Source organism: Tubulanus polymorphus, chromosome 1, assembly GCF_964204645.1.
Source record: "Tubulanus polymorphus chromosome 1, tnTubPoly1.2, whole genome shotgun sequence".
NCBI lineage: Eukaryota > Metazoa > Nemertea > Palaeonemertea > Tubulaniformes > Tubulanidae > Tubulanus > Tubulanus polymorphus.
Genome location: NC_134025.1, coordinates 1,004,104 through 1,028,775, shown reverse-complemented (window position 1 = coordinate 1,028,775; position 24,672 = coordinate 1,004,104). Strand labels below are relative to the sequence as shown.

General features: G+C 40.0%; 2 protein-coding genes and 2 non-coding genes across 7 annotated transcripts; 3 read left to right on the top strand and 1 right to left on the bottom strand.

The window, feature by feature from the left end:
* Nucleotides 1-291: 291 nt before the first annotated feature.
* Nucleotides 292-11,282, bottom strand: LOC141906540 (uncharacterized). 3 transcript variants are annotated; one of them, XM_074795897.1, is made up of 3 exons: nucleotides 11,214-11,282; nucleotides 10,892-10,915; nucleotides 292-7,591 (listed from the first exon to the last, which is right to left on the bottom strand). In XM_074795897.1, exon 3 carries the CDS (start codon nucleotides 7,589-7,591, stop codon nucleotides 2,054-2,056), a length of 5,538 nt encoding a protein of 1,845 aa, XP_074651998.1. In that variant the 5' UTR covers nucleotides 10,892-10,915; nucleotides 11,214-11,282; the 3' UTR covers nucleotides 292-2,053. The 3 variants fall into 3 exon arrangements, with proteins under 3 accessions (XP_074651998.1, XP_074651988.1, XP_074651979.1); XM_074795887.1 differs by lacking the exon at nucleotides 10,892-10,915 and having other exon boundaries at nucleotides 11,214-11,280; XM_074795878.1 differs by lacking the exon at nucleotides 11,214-11,282 and having other exon boundaries at nucleotides 10,892-10,961.
* A 938-nt stretch (nucleotides 11,283-12,220) lies between these two features.
* On the top strand, nucleotides 12,221-12,292 carry Trnaq-uug (transfer RNA glutamine (anticodon UUG)). Its single transcript has one exon. It is a non-coding gene; the product is annotated as a tRNA-Gln (tRNA).
* A 4,103-nt stretch (nucleotides 12,293-16,395) lies between these two features.
* On the top strand, nucleotides 16,396-21,419 carry LOC141910837 (uncharacterized). Of its 2 annotated transcripts, none has more exons than XM_074801691.1 (2): nucleotides 16,396-16,542; nucleotides 17,410-21,419. In XM_074801691.1, exon 2 carries the CDS (start codon nucleotides 17,413-17,415, stop codon nucleotides 20,746-20,748), a length of 3,336 nt encoding a protein of 1,111 aa, XP_074657792.1. In that variant the 5' UTR covers nucleotides 16,396-16,542; nucleotides 17,410-17,412; the 3' UTR covers nucleotides 20,749-21,419. The 2 variants fall into 2 exon arrangements, with proteins under 2 accessions (XP_074657792.1, XP_074657785.1); XM_074801684.1 differs by lacking the exon at nucleotides 16,396-16,542 and adding an exon at nucleotides 16,565-17,217.
* Nucleotides 21,420-23,487: 2,068 nt separating this feature from the next.
* On the top strand, nucleotides 23,488-23,559 carry Trnat-cgu (transfer RNA threonine (anticodon CGU)). The gene has a single exon. It is a non-coding gene; the product is annotated as a tRNA-Thr (tRNA).
* Nucleotides 23,560-24,672: the final 1,113 nt, after the last annotated feature.

Here is a 24,672-nt window from a genome sequence, read left to right as displayed (position 1 = left end):
CGCGCAAGCATTTCATTTGACGTTAACAAATATTGCTTCTATTTCACTGTGGACCACGAGGGAGTGTACAGGACTGGTTCAGGTTCAATAACCTTCACGGAGCTCGAGTTCGATCATAACATGAAGAGATTACCTCGTGACGTCATGGTCATGCGCAGCGATGAAACTTGAACTGCTGACTATACGACTTGTCAGCCGAGTGACGTCAGCAGGGCATGTCCTCCATTGCACCGAAATGAACGAAGAAACTACACTGACTAGTCGGGTTGTTTTCGATGTAAATGTACACAGCGGTTTTTTATTTATTGTAGAAATGACTTTATTTTACAGAATGTTTCCAATCAATGATTTATTTTATTAATGTACATAGAATAAGTAGGTTAAATGATAATTCAGCGATCATTAACTACTTCCGTATTGTTAATATTAAACTTAAATTTTGGAATGATATCCTTCAGTTACACTTCATATGAATGCTCAGGTACAAACCACCGATTCTTAGGCTGGTTTCGATTGGTCTCTACCGATTCTGAACTTCTCTTCTGATGCATTCGTTTCGACCTATTCCGGGATAGCAATCTGTAAACTTGATAGAAGCGGCCGGTAGAGTTTGTAATCCGGAACTGCTATTTTCTAAACCGGAATAGCGTTCGACCGAAACCTGCCTAATACGATTTTGAAAAGTCCGTTAAAACCGAGATAAAATTTGCTTCATTATTTCATACATTATAGTTACAAAATACAAAACAAACAAAATTAAAACATTATCACAAACTTTAAACATTTACAAAAAAACTAACCGCGTTCTTTCATACATTTGTATAGCACTGACCAAGACTTTCTTCAATCCAGATACATTTTTCCAATACTAAGAAAATGCAATTTTTGAAAAATCTGACTTCGTTGTAATTCATCAATGGTTACCCGGATCAAGTTGACTCAAATAACAGCACGTAACATAAAAGACTAAATATCCACTCAATTATTCCAATACAATTTCAAGCACCACGAATAAAATATTCGAAATCATGCACATAATTAGATTCGCAATTAAAAACTAATTGATAACTGTTTCAGATCATAAAATTAAAGGTTGCGGTACAAAAATCCACGCACTTGTTTCAGTGCTGCCATAAAACATTTTATGTTTATTAATCATGCAAAGACAGTAAAAGTTTAAATCAAAACAAACAAAAAATTCATAAATATCCGAAACAGCAGACTTTACGACTGAAGTAATACATATAGTATATCGACTATAAGATAGAGTCTGCTGTGGTTCGGGTTTTAAAAATCGTGATTGTGACACAACTGTGTCTCACATTTTGACACAAACAAACAAACAAACAAACAGCTACACAAAGTACACTAATAGAATAGAAGTGACTGTGACTGGCCGAATAAGAGCCTCTCATTTACACATCCGTGATTCCTTCATACACAGGAGGCATTTTACAGAAATGTCGTACATTTTTTCTTTAAGTACAAAACGTAAATTTAGAATATCGATACAATATATAATAATTAAACACATACACTTCAAACACTAAATTCATGTGTACAATATTCTCTTTAAAAGACAACAGAACGTACATTGTATTGTGCTAACACGCACATTGATTGAAAGTCATCGGTATCGTCATCAAAAATATCCGGTACTTCTCGGGAAGGTTGACTTAGATAAATACAGTATTAATATTGGCATTATAAGTTAGACATTTACAGAAATAAGATGGCTTTCTCAATCAATATCGAAATGATCACTAGGTCGGTGCTTGGATTGGTGGTGGGATACTTCTAAATCATCCACAAATTCTCCACAATCAAAAATACCATATACAGTCCGAAAAAGGATGAGTTTCATCATTTCATATGGATTGCAACTGGCACAGGTTAAAAACTACATTGCGATCATGTGTTGATACAAGGCACACCTTTCTTTCTGTTAAAACGATACCAGGACTGGTGCTTTTCTTAAAAGGACTAGTACTACAATAGTACTTTCTCGTTGTACTACGATACGAGGACTAGTACTACAGTAGCACACGAAAAGTTAGATTGGTTCGAATAGTTTAATGTCGTATTGTTTGACAGGTTTATCGCGTTTACGTCTGAATTTTAAAGCGTGTTCAGCCGCTACTCGGTCGTCGACACCTTCCTCGGGTGGACACTCTTCAAATTCCACTAAATCATCTACCGTTGCACGTGTGCCATTTTCATCTTCGATTTCATCGTCATTCTCATCGTCAGTTTCATCGTCGGTCTCTTGCTTCGCTAAATTGTCATGTATCGCTTCGGCATCTTCATCAATTGAGCCGAGGTGAACGTTATCGTCATATTCGTACGATCCGACATCATCTTCATAATCATCGTCATCGTCATCGTCATCATTTTCATCATCTTCCTGCGATAGTAAATGCTTTACGGATTTCGGAATGCGTCGTTTATCCTCGCGGACTTTGATCCGGTTCAAATTAATCATTTGTGATTGGAGTTGTTTTTTCAGTCTCATTACCCTCTCCTCCTGGTGACTGTGGATCTTACTGTCCTTTTTGTACTTACTATAGGTAAGTCTTTCTCTAAATTTGAATTGTCTCTTGATTTGAGCACGGTGTGCGGGACGGATATCTAACACTGCTGCTGTAAGCGCAGTTCTAGCCTCATCTGACATTATTACCGGATCTTCGTGAATTTCATCCGTTTCTATATCTCTACTAACTGGCGCACCAGCTGCTGCTTCAATCACCCGTCGTTTCTTTTTAGGCTGTAATAATCTGGTCGGTCGTGGTAAGTTGTCGGAAACGTCATCTCGCGCTGCACGATTCTCCCTCGTTTGCTGCTGGGTAGGAGAATGCGGTGGTGATGGAAATGCATTTGTGATTATTTCGTCATCTCTGAAAGTGAACACGTCCATACTTCTATCGGTCGAAGTCGGAGAACTACCGACTGTAGGTCTGTCTCTAGAATGTTTATGTTTTCCTCCCGCGCGCGATTTCTGATTATAAGTACTCCTCTCCTGGTTACTCGAATGCGGTTCGATGTCGTCCAGATATAGATCGGGTGTAATTTCGATGTGCGGTGGTGTGCCTTCAGCCAGTGTTGGATCGACGCGTTTCAGTAATCGTTTGTGGACTCTTTCATCGTAATCAAACCAGCACAGATTCTCCTTCGTTCTCCTGCGCTTACTTCGCCCTTTCGATTTCACTTTATAACCGCGGCTGCTATAGATTTGCTGGGTATGTTTAGGCGGCAGGTAAGTCATCGGTTCATCGGGACCAACAGCCACATCTACCTTTTCCACTTTCTTTTTCTTATCCCCACTTTTCGGTTTTTGTAACGATTTCGGTTTGAGACCTTTGATTTTCTCTTTGAATCTCGCAATTCCAGTCGTTATCTTATCTTTCGATGGCATACTGGGCGCAGCCGGCGACTCTGCTGCCTCTGTAAGACTGAACGTCACCTTCTTCTTCGATCGACGTCCTCGTTTACGTTTAACGAATGTTTTCTTGCTAACAGTAAGCGGCAGATCATCAATATTCACAGTGTTTTTACCATTCATAACTGGCGATAAATCATTCACGTTAATCTTACAGGATTTTACTGGAGTTGTGTCGTTCTCGGGCTCAACTTGTTCGTCTCCCACCTCTACGGAAAGCGGAACCACTGCCGTTTCTTCCGTCTTGTTTTCGGGTTTCGGTGAAGTTTTAGTTGGGCTTTTCTCGGAATAATCTCGTTTAATAAGGCGTTTAAACGACCCGTGCATGATTCGACGTTTAACCTTGCACAATTCACACGATCTTCTAGTATGGCGGCCACCGCTGTGTTGATGTGATTCGGCTGCTTTGTATGTCGACTCATCTATCGTCTCCTCATTCTCGGGCTCATTCTGGGGCTCATTCTGAGGCTCCTCAACTTCTTCATCCTCGCTATTCTCGTGAGCGTAGAAAACTAGATCCATATTCAGCTCTTGGTGAAGCCGCTCGAGTCCACTCTTTTTATTGACTTTACGCTTAGGTCCGACTCTCGGCTGAGGTGGATATCTCGGCTTCTTCGTGTATGGAGATTTACGGCGTTTACGTCTTGGTTTTCGAGTTTTCCCGATTCCTTCAGCGGCCAATACAGTTTCACGGGCGGCTAACTGTTCTGATAGACGATCTAAAGCGGATAATGCCTCGTGTGTGCGCGCGTCTTTCAACTGGTCAATATCGGCTCCGTCGTAAGCCGCGATCAAATCACTAGCAAATGAATTCGTAGGAGTTTCTTCTTCTTCAGCAGCGGCCGTATCTTTATTAGGATGCAACTGGCACCACGTATTATAATCTAAGATAATGGCACTCGGGCCAAACTCATCATCATCACCGGTTTCCATTTCTGTATTCCCAATATCAGCGTCAGCGTCATTAGTTTCAATGGCGCTGTTTTCGTCAACCTCCTTTATAGGAATTAGACTCGGTGGTCCTGAATCGTCGGGACTTACTCTACTGGTAACGTCACTCTGTGTCGGGAGTCCAAAAGCTTCGGATAAAGCGATGAAGTCCAACGTAGGCGGATCAACATTCTGTTCGACGGATGGCGCGCTTTGTTCGGATGTTGAAGGTTTCTGTAGATTATCAATTGGCGCTAACTCTTCGGGAGGCGTGTCGCAGAAATTTTCCGGTTGGTCAGGAGTGATATCTGGTGGCTGATCATCACTACACAACTCATGCATAGCTTCCGAAACACAAACATCTTCTGGGACTACATTACTACCTGAATCATCGGATATAGTTTCAACAGATGCTCTCGCAGCTTCCAGAGACTTTTGCTTTTCAGCGTCCATCTGAGTAAACTCTTCAGCAGATTTCATAGCTAACTGCACAATAGGAAGACTACCCAGGTCTTCCTTATCGGTTTGTAATGTTGTCGCGTCATTGGATTGTGATGGTTGAGGACTGCACTTCAGGTCTGGAGCTTCTGATGTATCCATTGCATTTTCAACCACAGCAGAGACAGCGGAAGGTTGAATGACATCCTGTTGATCACTGGGAGATTGTTCCGTATCTGCTGTTTCTCTCTCGCTCGCCACTGAGATATCATCAGCTTTATCATCCAACCTTGGGGTCGTCTCGGATTCAGAAGGAAGAGGTTCTGTATCATCTGTCGATTTTTCGTCATCATTTGGCCGAAGTTCATTGACATCTTTGTTGCTAGAGAGATCGTGGTCATTTGTTTCTGTCATCTGAGAGTCGTCAGCGATGTTTCTTTCTGTTACGTCAACGTCATTATCAGTGGATGATTCGATGATGGGACTCTTATCCATAGATGATTCACTATTTTCTTGTATAGATTCTACAGAGACTTTCATCTCAACCGTTGGGACATCTGTAAGACGAACTTCAGTTTCCTGGTGTACTTTTTGAGCAGCATCATCGCTGTTTGTATCATCAACAGGTTTTACCCCAACTTCAGCCACAGCAGTAACTTCCTCTACAGACGTTGTAACTTCGACATTACCAGTTTGTGAAACATCGCAAACGTCACGTTGTTCAAGTGCTTCGCTTGCTACATCGTGAGTAATAACTTCAGTTGATCGTACCATGATAGTAACAGGTGACTCTACTTCAATTAAGAGCCTCGGGTCAACCATTAAAAGCTCAGGAGGTTTCGTGTGTTCCCTGCTGGTATGGCCACTTGTGTCCGGATATGTGCATAACACAGTCGATATCACTTCCGTAGATTCTTCGTGCGTCTTATTCGTATCCAGTGGGACTTCATACTCGGCGACTTCCATGGCTTCTTCAACTTTTACTTCTGCAACTTCAATCGCTTCTTCGACTTTAACCTCGCCAACTTCCAACACGGGTATATCATCAGTTACAACGTTTTCAACGACAATTTCTTCAAAATGTGAAGGTTCGTTTTGAAGGTGATCAATGAGCGCGTTACACGCGGCCTCTACTTCCAATGACGAAGCTGAACTTCTAGGAACATCATCTTCATCTAAGGATGTTGAAGTTGTTTGGACTTCTTCTTCTGAAACCGTTTCTTCTAGAACTGTAACAGGGATCATGTCATTATACTGTTTTTCATTTTCACGATTATCAGCATCTTGAAGTTGATTTTCACTGATTGTCTCAACTGCATCATCGTTCGATACATTAGTTACTGGCTGCTGTTGATCAGATACAGGGCTAGCTGGAACCTCTTCACAAGGCGGTGTCGCTAGTTGAAGGTTTTGTTCGACGTAGGTCATTTCATCTAAGCACGGGGTGTCACAACGTTCATTGTTTATTTCAGCCAGTCCACTAGTAGCGTTATCTTCATCTCTTTCATCAATTAACGGTGTATTACATTTATCCCGTTCTGTTTCAACTGATAATTTTTCATCAGTTTGTGTTTCATTTATCTCCCCGCTGTCTGCAGCAGTTTCTTGTTCGTTTTCCTGTTTCTCCGTTTCTCTTATTTCTTCGCTTGTTTCAGCTGGTGTTTCCCTATTAACATCCTCATCACGTGTAAGTGACTCAGTCGATTCAGTTGAACTACTTTCTGTGGTCTTCATAGTTGTAAAATCAATATCTTCCAACTCTTTTGTCAAATACATAGCTGCATCGTCAGTATTGACTTTACTATCTGCAGGTTTAGCATCACACCTTTGATTTCCAGGGCTACCTGTATTATTAGTAGGCTGATGTTGCTGGTGCGTTTGTCGGTATTCTGGTTCTGGTGCGATTGGACTTCTAACACTTTGGGACGATACCCGGTGAGTCGCTGGTTGATACGTCTGGTCGGGGATAACAGGTTGACTCGAAGACGAGCTCTGACTGGACCTGTAACTATACACAGGAGTTCCACTATACCCGTGCATCGGAGGATCTAGATCTAACTTATGAATAGCAGCAGCAGCAGCAGCGTAATAATCAGGATGATGTGATTCCGGTGGAGAACATCTTACAGAAAGATCTAATACTTCATATTCTCCCCCTCGACGTCCTCGTCGCTGATCAGCAGTATCGATATTCTCAGGAGGAAGCGGAATATTTTGAACGAGGGTTGATACGCGTGGTCGCTTGTAGCTCATATCACCGACATTTTCCATTTGTTGCTCGTTATGAACTCGCTTGTGCGGCGAACTGGTCGAAATGATACGACCGTCTGAACTCATCTGCTCGTCCGATCTAGGAATCGATCCATCCATCGCACGACTGAGCGCGGGAGTTTCGTTATAAATCGATCTCGGCGGCCAAACACCGAGTGTACTCTGATGAATGTAGGATCTCGGATGATGTAAATTCACTTCACTGCAGTAATTATAACCGGGATTTATAAAGTCCAGATGAGTATAGATTTGTTGTTGATGTCGATGATGCGGCGCGGTTTCTCCGAATAGACCACTATCCCCGCTAGCAGAAGGGAAGAAAGAAGTACGATGACTTCTGAAATGACCGGGATTAATGTTTATATGTTGTAATCCGTAGACGTCACTGGTCTGTGGTTGTAGCTGGTACAGATCACCGGGGATTCCTTGCTGATTGCGACTATGATAAGGATATTGGTCTCTTCCAGCGGATTTTGCTTGACAAGACGGTCGATCAATGCTGTAAGACGGCAGCATCTGAAAAATAGGAATATACACATTATTTATTACGATACAATTGCCGATCTGATCATTACTGATTCAGCATATCCAAAAATGTTTCATAATATTGATATATATCTTTTCAGATAATCTATATTTCAAATGCAGGAAGAGCCTGCGGCTAAAACAACTTCAAACCCCCTGTTTCGCTCCAGGCAGGTGTGGTGGGTCTGTAAGGGACACTCAATCAAAAAATCAAACAAAATTTACTAGCCAAATAAATAAATAATGGGGACAATCCCTATTTTAAGATCAAAACAACTTTAAACGTATTCATTGTGGCTTTTCGTTTGAAGAACACTTCCCTGTAATATAAAAATCCCGATATCGATGATAATATAGGTCGTTGTTTGAATCATTCATTATCTATGAATCAACCATTGATGAAACACTCTGAGCCCGTGTTCTAAGTTGTAACGATGAAGGCATCCTAGATTAATAATATAAGATCTCACACTAGGAATGAAAAATAAAGTCTGAAATGTTTCCCTGGGCTAGTAGTTTATTCAGACGTTTTCACTATTTCCTATGAATAGTCATCTTCGGGGGGAAATAGTTGAAACATTGAATAAAACATCAGCTCAAGGAAACATTCCAGTCTTTATTCTTTGGGATCTTCAAACACGTACTCAAAGTGTTTCATAGTATCTTCCAATTTATATTCCTATGTATCTGAACAAATATAAAAATGATATCAATATGTTACACAACACAACGCAATTTTACACGAGGCGCATATCTCTAATTCTATCAGCATATACGTGATATATGCTTGGCGGTATTCGAAAAACGCCTAATGAAATACACCGAATCGGAAAACGCATAACGCCTAATTCCTAGAAAATGACCTAATTTCGTAATTGCACCATCTACTGAGACTCACAATCCAACTCATCAACGGAACAGTTTGAAAATACATGTGTTTTACGCTTCACGAAACGAGACTACTACTCTAATAAACTTCATTATAGGATGATGATAGAATGTCCGCCGTGCAAGCAATTAATTACATAACGCCATAGAAGTGTAAACTGAAACAGTTTACACTTCTATGATAACGCGAAAACAAACGCCGCGGTTATAAACCGGCTTTCTTGAATTTTGAAACCGGAATGCATAAATATGGTACAACCTACGCTCGTACAACGCACACAAAGACTGATAAAATAGCCTTTCTCAAAATTATCCTCAAACTGTTCACAACCACGCTAATGTGAACCTACCGAACCAATGAGAGACTAAATAATGTCCAGCCCCTGAACTTCCTTGTACAAAAAATAATAAACTTTATGTTCCATATAAAAAATATGATGTCTTTTATAATCATAATACTCTGTCTTAATATGAAATAATAACACAGATAAGCCTGTGTAACCAAAGACAGTAGAAACGAAGATGGAATAGGCGGCGCTCCACGCACTCCGACGTGAACTATGTAGCGTTGCGTACATAGTTCACGTAGGGATTTAGGTCAATTTCTTGGATGTTACTATGAATTAGGCGTTATGCGTTTTCCGATTCGGTGTTTTTCATTAGGCGTTTTTCGAATACCGTATGCTTGGTGTCTAGACTAGCGATGCAATAAATGACCCCGGGCGATGAATTCAAACAGCAATGTGATACTGATATCATATCGTGTCATGATAAATACATTTATAATATGCAGGTACTATATATCATAGCTACAGGCTCTCTCTCTCTCTCTCTCTCTCTATATATATATATATATATATATATATATATATATATATATATATATATATATATATATATATATATATATATATATATATATATATATATATATATAACATACGAACAGCTAACAAAGAGTTTATGTCTGATATATTTTGGTTAGGCAGAGAGGCAGTTACGGCTAGATATCCATATGGATTTCAGCCTGACGCGACACAATATAGAGTCATACGTCATTCTATAATGATTCTCTAACACTTGAGACCTAAAGTACCATCGAACGACCACCTCCCTCTCTCTCTCTATATATATATATATATATATATATATATATATATATATATATATATATATATATATATATATATATATATATATATATATGTGTGTGTGTATATACAGCCGGTGCTGCTGCGTGGAACCAGACACGCAGTACACTTATCTGAACTGCGCGACAGGGGAGACCGATTTTTATTAAAATTATCATTTACATATTGAAATCTTGAAACTATGAAATATTTGACACGATTCTGCACAATATCGAGGGACGGGTGTTTCACAGAGAATGGTTTAACGCTAATTCGTCATTATTACCGTCATGTTTTTATATACAAGCGAAAATTCCGATTTTGACATAAAATTCAGTAAATCCAACCATATGTAAGACCATCCAACTATATCTCTACTTCAATTGCTGTTTACGAAATAAAACCCCCGTTTCTCGTTCCCGGCAGGTGTGACTGCGTGCACAGGGGCTCGTATCAGAGTTGTAGGTATTGTAAAAACGATAACCTGTTAATCCAATGTATATAGTATATATAATCTTATATATACTATATACATTGGATTAACAGATTATCGTTATTACATGACCTACAACTCTGATACGAGCCCCTGTGACTGCGTGGGGTTTATAAGGGACACATCGAATCAGTATGAATCAAATAGATAAGATGGGAAATCAGCCTTATTTCAAGATCAAGATCAACAACACTATGAGTAGTAGCTCAGCGAAATGGCATCGTGTGAAATGTAGCACATTTCATGTCAATAGTATCTATCACCCATATGCGAAGCTTCCATGCTGTGATTTTGCAAACAAAAGCCCGCAACAGGCAACATGTAAAACACGTAATGCGGTCATAAACCGAGCATCAGCACAACATCAGAACGACATATCTTCACGCATTAGTTAAATTAAGCCCCGACATTTTACTACCTGTTAATTAGAGGACGAGTAATCATCACTTCCAGACTCGGTAAACTGACGATTATGTAGAAAAACTTTAAGAAAAGTGACGTTTTGAGAGCCATTTATTCTATGAAATGTTAAAATGGCTCATAGAATTGAAATGAAACATCAACTCTCTTCTTATGTTTTTCATAATAATTGTGGTTTTTTTCTTCAATTTAATTACAGAGTCACTTGTCTACTGAAACCAATCGACTACCGGTGTGTCCCTACTCGTGTTAGCATTTTTCAATATTTTCTCCGCAAAAATATCAATGAATTCAATTGTTCAATAGTGTCATTTAACTAGAAACAGATAACTCGGTAATTACAGAATGTGTCAACTATACCTTAACTCCTAATCATCAAACCGCCTATAGAAAAGTAAGATTATAAGTCCGTATGTGCTAATTCCAAATCATACTAACGTCAAATGCGTTGCGATGTGTAGGCACCTGGAGCAATTCAGTATATAAACATAGAGCCGGAGTTTACCGTAGTACGGCGCTATGGTGGATCGTGCGCGTAGACGTCTTAATGGGCGAACACAATCTGCACACATTAAAATCCCTTTATCCGTGAAAACGGTACAATCTAACCAGTCGCAAATATGAACATTTGTTGTATTTAAATCCGATATAAATTACAGAATGTTTTTTGATAGGTACTTACCGACGCAAATCGGATAAATTATAGATAATCCAAGGCGATGCACTGTAGAGATATACGCCTCCATTTTGTGTACGAGACATCAACGATTATAATACACAACACACTCGCGCCACCTGGTGCCAAATACGCTCTTTAATCAATGCGATCAACGTCTCCGTCAGTTTTCGAACATCGTCGATAAGACAAAACCCCAAAACAAGAGTAGTCCATGTGATAAAATTACGAACGTATGTTGTAATTGTTTGATAATTTCAACGCGGATGATGTTGTTGAGACTTTGAACTGTTGAACGACGCTATTTTTCCAATGGTTATGTGAGGTTGTGGGTAAAATCCCCTGTAAAAATCCCCCGAGTTAAAATAGGTGAAAATCCTCACTGGACGATTTTTCAAGATATTTCTTCAATTCTATCCAATAAATCCGCAACATATTTGAACGTGCAATGAACTCTTAACTCGTTTTGAGATAAATTCTTAGAATTAAATGAATTGTTAGAACTGATGAACTTTTCATTTGTAATATTTTTGAATTCGAACTGGAATATTTTTGAATACATATCGGTAACTAGCGATATATTTCCGTTTATTTCGTTGCGCGATATCACTGTGCAATGATAAAGATTAGAAATAATGAAATTCTAATTTGAAATGTTTTAATCGTCAGGTGAATGTATTTGCCAAAAGTTCATGTTTACCTTTCTTCGGCGATCGCTTATTTGATATACTGGATAAGATTGATTTCTGACATTCATAGTGAAATGTATTAATAGATCAGTAATTTCAATTTTGCTTCAAAAATGTTGCTTCCAGGCAGTGTGACCTGGTAACTAATAGCCTTATCATGGGTAGTATGTCTTCGTAACGTTTCTACTGCTAAACGAGAGAACTGTTACCAAGTCAACACAGTCGTCACCACTGCTTAATTCGCATCGATTGTCGCGTCAATTGAGACGCGTATTGTATGTATTGATTTTCATTTCAAAATCATGTCACCTTGCAAGACACGGCGGTCCTATGGTGTAGTGGTTAGCACATTGGACTTTGAATCCAGTAGCCCGAGTTCGAATCTCGGTAGGACCTGCATATTTTGTTGCGGCTTCCAGTTGCCTCTTTGCCATGTATGTTTGTGAAGATTTCATTTTTTTAGATTTGAAGACCGCCGCAATTTTTTCATGGCAGTTACAGTAACTATTCTTATTTTCACGGCCCGCAGTAACAGCGATTCCGGTGATTGTATGGAAACGTAAATTACCGAGATTAGCTTTAGTCGCTAGGTATTTGTTTGTGACAAACTGGTTGGCGAAGTTGGGTGGTGGGGAGCCGGGAGATGATGAAAGTAGACGGAACCCCGATTGAGAGACGTGTGTAGGCATGTGACGCCTGACACGTGCCCTCCCATTGTCCTCTAGTACACAGAACCCCTAACTTTGTTCACTGACTCTAAATCGCTTTGTGACTCATATATATTAGTATATAAACAAAGCCCTTATTTGGAAGCGAGCTGAGAAAAGATAAAAACAAAAGGGCTGAGCCACCAGAGCACCGAATAGGATATATATCTAGCCTTATTCTGTTTTGATAATCCAAGTCTTTTTTCCTTTGAAGTACAGATAATTTGAACGTCACTTTGTTGTCATTGTTCATTTTTCGGTGGCTTTTTTTCATGTTTATTAGTCATAACATTATTAGCCTATATTTTCATATCCTCATATTTTAAACATTACAAAGCCCTTCTCTAACCTACCACGATGCGTGTCATGGTTTTCAGATTTTGTTCCGATTTTGATTTACATCTAAGTTTTGTGTCTTACAATCGTTTTTTGTCGTGAACAATATTTAAATTCGGATCGATATTCACAAGCAGATGAGAGTGATAATTCCCGGATGTTATCCTGAATCGGGTTCCAGATGTTTTTCTGATGAATTCAGCATATATATTTATATCAGGTTTACGATGGTAAGCGCGCCTGAGGCATCGCGCTAGGGTTCCATCGCTAGAGATGAAACCGAGTTAGAAATTGATAGAATTGAATTTCAGATTTCAAAAGCTGGCGGTTGCCACTCAATGCGTTGTTCTCAGTTCCAAAGGATATTTAAGAACATGTTTTACGGTAGATTCCATAGCCTTCAGGCTCTGAATGACAGACGAATAATGTTACCTGGTATCTGAGCATCAGGTACAGATTTGATTCCAATGAAAACGCATTTTAGATGTGCCTTCGATTCAATCAGAAAGACAAAAAACAACAGAATTCAACGACCGTATAAATTGATAAGCCTACAGTTAATTATATAAAAGTTTGTCGTGGGAGAAACCTCGTAACTGTTAGGATAACACTTTTATACCATTAACAATTGGTTTAGCGAAAAACACATCGTATATTAAATGCTATGGGGTGCAGAGAAATAATTAGTTACCGTTGACGCATGAATTAGAAAACGAAGTTATTGATTAAGGCAGACTAATCGGATGTCAGGAAACCTAAGATAATAGTTTTTATTTTAGAATTATTCAAATCAATGCGCGCAATAGTAGCATATAAAGATATATAATTCGTTTAATCGGGAAAGAACGAGCTTTTCAACTATTCTATTTCAATGAAGAACTTTGGGACACTCGGGGAACGTTGTAGGGATAAACGTTTGATGTTAGCCATCGAGGCTCACACAAGCGCACTACAGAACTCTAGGGAACGAATTGAGGCTTGAGAATGATATTCTGTAGCTCATGAATCTCACGATTCAGAGATTGACAATCTCATCATAGTATTCCGACATGCTTCGGTTGGAACATGGACGTATATAAACTATAGTTTATATATACGTGCTTGGTTGGAAGATGAACACTAAAACGATTTATATTTTAGATTTGGAACTTGGAAGTGGAGGTGAAATAAATTTCACCATGAATTTTCGAGACCACCACGTCGGACTCGTTTTTAATGACCGCCATGAACAGAATGTTTCATCAATGATAGTTATCTATTCGCCGATGACTCTAGTTCATACATCATACATCATCCACGATCTATTTTCATACTTTTCAACATTATCATCTGAAGAGCGATGTCGTATATGAACAGCCGCTGGAACACCTGTTTCAAATCGACACGTATTCCCATGGCAACTGTGGACGATAAGGGCCCGTCACGTGTGCTAGTCGGCGGCCCGAGCGCAAAACAATACACGTCACGTGACACGCAGGTAGGCGCGGATTGGTGCGTTTCAGTACGTGCCGGTCACGTCCAGTATCACTCGATGCTAGTTGTTGATTGGAGAGGACCGCGTGCTGTGGTCGATGTCCACTAGCTGAAACAGGTTTTCAAATGGTATGTATTGTTTGTACATGTATATAGATTAATGGATTTGCATTATGATTAGATCTGCATAAAGGTCAAGGTGAATGGTATCAGCCACGTTTTCTGACACGAGAGTATTTTGTTATTCATGCTTTTTACTGGCGGTTTATTCTATTGATCGCTTGTTGGATGTAATTGTTAGTTAGCCTATTTTCTCTATTAAAGATATCCCGTAACTCTTGAGCCTCGATCGAACAGCTGTTGGGATTTGGGTCATGGATCATTGATCCTGTCTCCTATCCGCCTGGTTCACTCAGGTCTACTTCAACCTGGAAGTGGTTTTATCCAAACTGATGTCCTCCTGCCTCTAGTGTAACCAACCCAAACATCCAGACACAGGTTTTTTTGGTGAAGTCATACAGGGTAATTATCTCACGTTCAATAAGTATCTTCGTTTCTTCCTGCTTCAAACAGTTTTTTTCGGTGCCAGCTGGTGTCCTATCGGGGGACGTCTCAGCCAGGAATGTTTGTGAGGTTCGACCTTTTTAGTGGACTACCCTTCCGGGAAATCGCCGTTCCCTGAAAAACAAACAAGTTGATAGAAATGAGTTTTTCCCATTCTTGTTTTCGCTGTCCACGAACGCCGTTGGTCGCTTAGCTACCTTCTTCTCATCCCCTTTTAAACTCCTAGACACACGCCCAAGCAATTCGTCTTTTTTCTCCACTCTAGCTCGTTTCAGCAGAATAAACCTGAAAGTAGGTGATTGAATTTCCGGCGCAGTCGGTTGAATAAATCGTCGCCGATTTTTTTTAACCGCCCGTGGTGCCGTCATCCGAGTTACCCGTATGTACATTATGACGTCAACCATTGTAACCATGGTAACTAGGTGTGCAATCCTGTTGCGTTTATAAAACCGCACCGTAATATGGGTAGTGTGTGTAGGCGCTCTATTGCGTGCATGCCAGTAGACCTCTGCAAATATCTGGAATACCGTCAGGCAGACTATAGCGGAAATCATGTCGATTCGTTCTAAACTGATTCGTATAACCGGTACATAACTACGTACACAGCCGAGAATGTCAATATAACGCCACGTAATCCACCATTGATCAAATAAATCTAAAATGGCCGCCCTCGAGATTGACTAGCGGGTCTAGTATTTGACATACTCCGCCGATACCCCAGGGCATATCACCCTTAGTCATATCGCGAAGTATTCCTCATATTTCATCCAAAAGATGTATACAACATTTGGTATGGATAAGCTTAAAGACAAATAGTACTTTGAAGGTTGAATAGATATGTGCAAAGTAGAAAGCTTTCAGGTGATTTGGTGATTTTTGACGGTAAAACCGAAAGCGGTAGATTCCAAGCATTGATTCCTATTCAGCTCGTTTAAATGCAGTACTTGGAATTAATGAATCAGTTGAAAAATCCTCTCAACAAATCCATGCATATTATAATACGCGTGTGTATATATGAATCAATAAAACGACTGATCACCTGACATTGACTGGTACAGTACTGATTCGATATTATAACCGTAGATATACACTACAGATATATATATATATATGACTATAACTAAATATACTCAGGTTAAGAGTTCATAAAGAGATTTACAGCCTGGGGTCATCGGCTGTCATCGGGATATAGAGATGGGTGTGGTATTCTAGCAAAAGTGTCGCGCTCATCTATTTCTTTTAAGTCTCCTGATTTTTGACTATTTGAATTCGACGGTGTAATTTTCCGGAAGTGTTTGAGCCTCAGGATCCGGCAAATACTAACACGATCAAAAACAATACGACTCATCGCCCGTACGCGATTGGTTCACAATTTAGCCAATCGTATAGCGCGTTTACGTCGACACGTTAGTAGCAACAGTCACGTGTATATCGACCTAGACAGATGTTTGGGCGACGCTAAACTCTAGAATAGAACGTACGTCAGCTCTAAAAGCATTTTATCATTCAAGGATTTCACTTAGCAGAAAACACTTATATACAACCAACACCGCACGACGGACAGAGGTAAAATCAAATCACTATATTTATTTCATATATGTTAAGGCTACACGTTAATAAACATGTTGTTATAGGGTATAAAGGCGAGGGATCTCTGAGAAAAGGGTGGTTCATAACTCTATACAGAGAAAAGGAGAGAAGAAGAGGACCTTTGTGAAGTTGACTGGCATTATGCTTGGAGTAATCCTCCAAGCATTATGTAAACTAGTTTAATGATTAAAACTTCGAACTCACTTTTAGGGTCCATGATTTTTTCTAATCAATATTTAAGTCCTAGTTTAAGGACAATTATTCATATTTTTGGAAATAGAATACTTCAATAATGCGTATATGAGGTTAGAAACTATTTCATAATTCACAGTCACGTTTTATTGTAGTTCACGTTATTTTATAATCGGGTTCAACATTCTGTACACTGATTCTTTGTTGATTGGCTAATCATGAATCTTGGCACCTTTCCAAATCAATGGCACCGAACTATTTAAAATGACGTGTACGAATTAAGCATTTATCCAAACTGTTATTTATGACTCGATCAGGCCTTGCTCGTGACGTCGTTCCCATTGACCAGCAGGTCTTACCGTTGACGTTTGATAGAAGACTACAAAAGGTCGTCCATTGGCTTACGGTGTTTGTCCACCGATATTGTCCCCTTCGTGGCACATGTTGCACGCTGTAAAGGTTAGAGTCTGATAGCTAATCAATTTGCAATAGATGTAGCTGTCGATTTGAATCTACATACGCGGTTAATCCACTGCGCACATGTCCTATTATCTAAATATATCAATTTACGTGCAAAGCTTGTTTGCACTTCAGTTCATGTAGGATTTCATTTTATACAATGCTTTCATTTTTTTCTGTGGTATTTTGTAGATCATGAGTGCCCCGAAAAACCAGCAACAACAACTGTATCAAGCCGTATCAGCAATTGTGAACGGGGTACCGGGGAACTTCTTGGTTCCGGTTCCGATTAATGTGTCACCGCCAGTCGGAGCCACTGTTCTCACGAGTAACCGGAACTATCCGCAGCCGTATCAGACTGGAGACAAGTTACCGATACCCAGATCATCGACGTCAACTGAACAAGATCAAAGAAAGGTGTCCCGAAAATCATCTCCACCAACTAAACCACCAGACCCAGTGGCTAAAACCAAAGAGAAACTTATACTACCAAAGAAATGGCCTTCACCCCGCGGGAAAATAACTGATAATAGCATCACAACGTCGAAATCTAGTGAACGTAACAGTAATCTTAGTTTACCGTTACCGCCCCCTAGCGTCAAGCCCGATAACCAAATTCCGAAAACTCCTATTGAATGTAGTATATCGTCACTGTTAATCCCTGAGATTTGTTCTCCGGGCGCTAAACATACTTTACGTCAAAGGAAACCATTGGTTGCTATGCTCGAACGGATTTCACAGTTCGATCATATAGATGGCGCTATGTTTCTTGACTTGGTCGCTGCGCGCGCATCTGATGATATAATGAAATTTAATGTAGGCGTTAATGATAGTCCAGCCCTGAGTAAACCGAGAGAAGCGGCTGTCCTTGACGTTCAGAATAACTGTGGTTATCGTAAGACAACCGCCGTATCGGCAAGTCGACACGATCCGGCTTCTAAAACGCAAAGTCGACACGATCCGGCTTCTAAAACGGAAAGCCGACACGATCCGGCTTCTAAAACGCAAAGTCGACACGATCCGGCTCCTAAAACGCAAAGTCGACAGGGTCCGGCTCCTAAAACGGAAAGTCGACAGGGTCCGGCTTCTAAAACGGAAAGCCGACACGATCCGGCTCCTAAAACGCAAAGTCGACACGATCCGGCTTCTAAAACGGAAAGTCTACACGATTCGGCTACTAAAATGGATTCTACAGCGGAAAATCAACATTCTTTAAAGATACAAAGCGTATTCAGCCAAAAGGATGCAGAGGCAATGTGGAATGATTCAGGGGACAGTAAATCTACAGGAATCATCTTCCCTGGGAAACCTTCCACTGGAACGACAGTCGAGTCGAACCAAAAAACCGCATCGGAGATCAAACGAAATCAGACAACCGTAACTATATTAAACTCCAAGAAATCTCATCAAACTAAATCTAAAAATAGCAGACTTTCTTCAATAATCGACCAACTACGGAATAAGGTAGAAGCTAAGGATACCATACAGGATGAGACGGGCGAATTACCGAGTAACGAAGCATTAACTTCAGATACTACTGTTCCTACAGTTACTAGTCAGCGTATTACTTCAGATACTGCGATTGCTGCAGCTATTGAGTCAGTTAAAAGTAACCAGTGTATAACATCAGATACCGCGATTGCTCCAGCTATTGATTCAGTTAAAAGTAGCCAGTTTATAACATCAGATACCGCGATTGCTCCAGCTATTGAGTCAGTTAAAAGTAACCAGTGTATAACATCAGATACCGCGATTGCTCCAGCTATTGATTCAGTTAAAAGTAGCCAGTATATAACATCAGATACCGCGATTGCTCCAGCTATTGAGTCAGTTAAAAGTAGTCAGTGTATAACATCAGATACCGCGAATGCTCCAGCTATTGATTCAGTTAAAAGTAGCCAGTATTTAACATCAGATACCGCGAATGCTCCAGCTATTGATTCAGTTAAAAGTAGCCAGTGTATAACATCAGATACCGCGATTGCTCCAGTTACTGATTCCCCGGCTGAACAAGTAAACATTGAGCCAGTAGCGGTTGACAAAATGAAAGAAGCCAGTAAGACCGACCCAGTAGTAAACGTTTCGGCAAATACAACGGTTCACACAATCTCAGACGACAAAAATACGTCAGCGGTGCAAAAAGGTGAAAACATTTCAGTGGTTGTGACAGATTTTTCTGACGTTCAGCGCCTATCGGCAACTCAAACAGATAACGACATTTCTCGTTCGCCTACATTAGACATTTCTGCAGAGAAAAATGTGTCAGCAGAACAGATTCAAGTTGAGGGAAAAATCACCTCACAACTGATTCCTGTTGACTTGAGCGTTAAACAGAAAGTGTCTAGTCCTATCGCGCAGTCAAAGTCCAATCCGAGCATTTCTCCGGCAAAATCAACGCTCTCTAAAGCGGATCGGGAAATGATCAACGATAAACTGAAAATGTGGTCAAATATCTCAAAAACGAAAGATAAGACGTCGAAGTTTGTTGCGATTAAACCGAAACCAGTGGCGGCTGTTCGTACGTGGTCTGACGTGCTAGGGAAAGGTATGACGGCAATGTCGTGGACGAAACTAAAAAAACAAATACGTCAGAACCCGTCAACAAAAACTACGAAACAAAGTCCTCCCAAGATAACAAAAAAATCTAAAACACCAGCTGTACCTTTATCAATGGGTATGTTTGGTTCTGTAACCAAACGAAAGATGACAAGTCTGATCGGTGATATCGCAAAACCAGTAGAATTAGATTCAACATCTGGCACCCGTAAGAGACGAAGCCGCGATGGAAGTGAGGACAGTGGTGTAGGACATGAAGAATATCCTTCAACCAGAACGGATAGTGGTGAATCTGAGAAAATAGAAAAACATGTGCAAGACGTGGAAGAACGCGATATTACTGACGGTTCCGATAATCAACAAGACGCCGTGCCACAAATAATAATCGATCATTCAGGCGCCTGTTTAGAATGTCCGACGATTTCCAAGAATGAAGCAATGGCGGCATTGGGTGCTTTACGCGTCAGCACTGATCAGCGCAGTTATCGGGGCAGTGACGTCATGCCCATATTGAAACGAATTGAGAAGAGTTTGAGCAGTGATAGAGACAATGTTGACAAGTCACCCCCAAAACTATCACCAGAACCTCTTGGATCTGATGACATCATAAACACTAAACCCAAACATACCTCATCTATCTCAAAGCGAAATTCATTTTTAGTAAAAAATTCGTCCGTTTTAAAACTGAAAACTTTAGTCGAACAAGAAAAGCGTAATCGTTTGAATAACAAACGGAAAGGAAGTGTTCCCGATAGCGATAAGGATTCTATGCAATCAGTAAAACGTCCTAAAGTAGAAGAGAAGGAAGTCAAGGATAATTCTGATGTGGACAAACAGTATCATCTTCATACAGACTGTAACAATAGCAGGCGCTCGTCGGGAATACAACTAAAGACATGTTTTGTTAAAGTGAACGATATATCCTGTTACCTAAAAGGCCAAAATGCCATCCTTTTAAACCAATGTTTGCGCTAATGATAATAATTATAATGATATATAGATTGATAACATGAAATAAATCAGTTTGCGAAAAAAGTGCGTATGTTATATTTTGAATGTCAAAATACTGTATTTTATAACGCTGGAACAAGACCAGGAACGAGCCGCTGAAAATACACCCAATCACAAGAATGGCGTTTCCAATATTCATGCTGTAACAATAATAATGATTTTTCAATAATGTTTGACATACATATTTTGCAACATTAATAAAGAAAAAGTTTAATGACTGAAAATATCAAGCGTGGGGGAAAATAACCAGTGGGAAGTTGTACACTATTAGAATGACTGCATATTGGAAAGGTGTAACTGCATTTTTAGTACATGTACGTCGAGTCCCACCTTACACGATAAGTTCCCCTCAGTCGGTTTGGACTTGACCAGACATCACCGTCCCTTGTTCCAAAAATCTACCTGAACAGGGACCCCTAGCATGGCAGCCGTGTACGTCAACCACTAGGCCGCAGTAGAACTAGTCGACATAAGGCGCCCGATTCAAATTTGGCCTAATTAGAGAGTGCAGTCTCACTCGTTACCAAAACGATGCTGCGGCATGTGAGGTGAGTTGATTACACATTTTCACAGGCGAAGAACTTGACCCACGGATGGGCCTGGTCCGACGTTTATGGTCGCCATTCGGCAGAAAATCGCGGATTTGCGGTGTTGTCGTCCCAGCGATATTCGAGGCTAGTTTTAAAATAGCAAAATTAGAACACAAAAAGATTCTCGTTGAGATTATGGACTCTGAATGAGATGCCCAGGATACGTAGATTAATCAGGTTGAATTACCTCTCGTTCAATGTTATCATCGTCAATACGAATCAGTTTAACGCGTGTTGATGGCGATATGAAAGTATGTGGCAGGTGCGCGAAATCACAACTGATAAATTTTCACGTATACTTGTAAAAACTAAAAAAATACATCGATGTAAGATATATTATACGCGTGGAAATTTGCTGGTTTCTGAGTCAGGTGACTTTTGAGCGGCTCACTTTCAGGTAAAGCAAGCAATCTACACGATTTGTGGGGCTTTTCGAAGCCATCAAGTTCGCGTAGAGTCAGAGATAATATAAAACTCCCTACAGTGACAGTGTCAACCTAGTTAGGCGGAATTTACTGCATAGATTGTTTCGTCGCTTTCCCGACATTGGATCCAGTGTATTTTAATGTATAGTGTACTCGGCAATGCGACACATCTGTTACGATGAAATCATCTATTCAGAGCATGAAATATGATGAGACATGTTAATAAAGAGGACGTGATTGTCATATCACGGGGATACACAATACACTAGGAACCAGTTATACTATTCAAGAGCCATATTCTACAGTCCTAGACCCAGTTCGACAAATCGGAACCCCTGAGTTCCGGGTTACATTTACCCACTGAATTGAAGTATTTTCCAAATGATTGTAATACAGAGTCGACTTCTAAACAATAAACCCGGGATCCGGGTCCACAGTTCACAAACCATAGTCAAACAACAGTAGAACTGTATGAAACCGGATCCTAGGTCCTAAAGTTCGAACCTATTTTCAATCATGACTATGAAAAAAACATGGATTGTCTGCCAAATATTGTATACATTCTTCATAAAGCCTTTAAACTAACGTCATAAAATAAAAAGAGTATGTAAAGATTAAAGTGAACTTGTTTGTGTACACCGAGTATATACAGCTCGCATGTTGACACGTGGCCTGGTTGTTCATACCAATAATGGATATGATTATGGCGTTATCCAGCGGTTAGTGACACGAAGTAGGAGACAGACGTAAAAAAACTATATACGCACTAGTGATACTGTAATACCGCTAACGGTTACGAGTGCATATATTCTGATAACTGAGTTATCAATTCTCCGTAATCCAATAATAAACGTGCCGAGGCCGGAGAGACAGGAAATAGGCAAACCTTAAAATAGTCACGTAAAATCCGAGAAAATTAAAAAATGCCAACAACATAATCATGATGAACCCTAGGCATTGGAAAAGTGAACTAAATTCACAGGTTATTGGTGAACTCTCAGAACCTCGATCGGCGCCACCCCCCCCCCTCTGTGTTGGACCGGCATGAAGAACCACTTGCTCGTGAAATAATTAAAAAACCCTGAAAACCGCAATTTTCTATCTCGGAAATAAAGGCACTAGAAGGTTCGTGGTTCTATGAAACCAGGTGAAGGTCGAGAGGTGTAGGAGATACCTTCTCCAAGAACCTTGTGGTTACAGTAGGATCGTAGAGCGACGGAGATCACTTGGCGACACTACTGTCTCAGGCTACAGGACTCATTGGGTGAAGTACCCCCGGAGCACGGCGCAGCACACTGACTGCCCTTCCTCAATGCCATTCATTACTAATTACCGAGAAATTATCAATAACTCGTAGTGTGCTAGATAGATACGGTTTAGCCGCTCCTGGACCGCGTCACGTACACACACAAACATCGCCATGGGAATTTGACCTTTTCACACCGACGCCATGTATCCGCCATCATCGTTACAGGACGTGTTACAAAAATATCATAATACCTATGAAATGTTACTCGTAAATCTAATTTCTGAAATTACATATATCTTGATGGACAGAAAAACAACAACTTTGAGTAAAAATCATCTTATACGCGGCCATACAGTCGTGTACAAACCATTGATCCGCGCGCGTTGTGTGCGTAGTACATTGGTTTATATACTAAATTACATTCGCAGGTTGTCAGAGTGGCTCGGTGGCCAAGTGGTAAGGCGTCGGTCTCGTAAACCGAAGATCCCGGGTTCGACCCCCGGCCGGGCCTGATATTTTTTTTTGTCACGCGACAAATTTTCAATGTATTTATCGTCACGAAAGTGATCAAAGTGATCTTTTATGAATTACATAGAGCGCGCAAAAAATAACACATTCCAAATAACAAATGAGATTTTAGATCTTTTTCTATTTGACAAAAATATGCGGCAATGTCCTTTTTCCTAAACATGTAAGTTATATTTCGGCAAAAAGCTTTGACGCATCTTAAATACTGTGATCATGATATAATGTCACATAAAACAATATTACATGCGTAATCATGGCGGATATCTGAGATTGTTTCTCCCAAGACACGCTAGCCGAACCACATCTAATAGAACAAGCATCGCCGCCTGGTAGTATCAACCAGAACTAAACCAGCCAGCGTTTTTCTTCTATGCAAGCAAATTCCCTGAATTTCGAACTGATCGTCTTTTTAAATGTCGATAATGACTGAACACGATACTTGAAAATTTCGATTTTTCCTTATTTCATCAAAGCTCGTGTATTTGTTCGAAATGATTTATCTTTTACAGAAATATCCATTGCATTTGTAAAAAGAGTTGGATTTTATTTCAATTGTAAAATTATTCCGTTTCACTTTGAAGTTTCTACGTAGGGAATAAAACACGCAATTTCTCGCTGGATTTCATGGTCAACTGTTGCACGCGCAAACTTTCATCCAGGACCCGATTAATCTGAGATTAGTATCATCTTTAACCTAGACCCCTGGGACCAGTCTGTAAAACCGGGCCCTAAATTATCCGGATAACCACAGTAACCGATGGTGATTACATCTCCTAGCCCGTTCAGATGTGGAGTAGTAAGATTGAAACCCACTTTATAAAAATTCAAAACGAAATTCATTCATCAAGAATTAGTTTTTGATTTAACGAATTAAATTCCGAAATCCTAGAGCAATATGAATATCACGTTTTACTCGTCTGCCCGTACTTCCAGGAATCCAGAGCTAGATTCATCCCGGAGATTCCCCAATAACGTAAAGTTGTTTGATTTGTTCAACTCAAATTGCCAAACCCTTAAAAAAACTGGCGTTGTATATACGCAAATGTTTAATACATTTCCAATGTTGCAATGTATATTGTAAAATAATTTTGTTCTC

What these genes read in the sequence shown, in the direction of transcription:
- LOC141906540 (XM_074795897.1), bottom strand. Translation starts at nt 7,591, where the DNA reads ATGCTGCCGTCTTACAGCATTGATCGACCGTCTTGTCAAGCAAAATCC.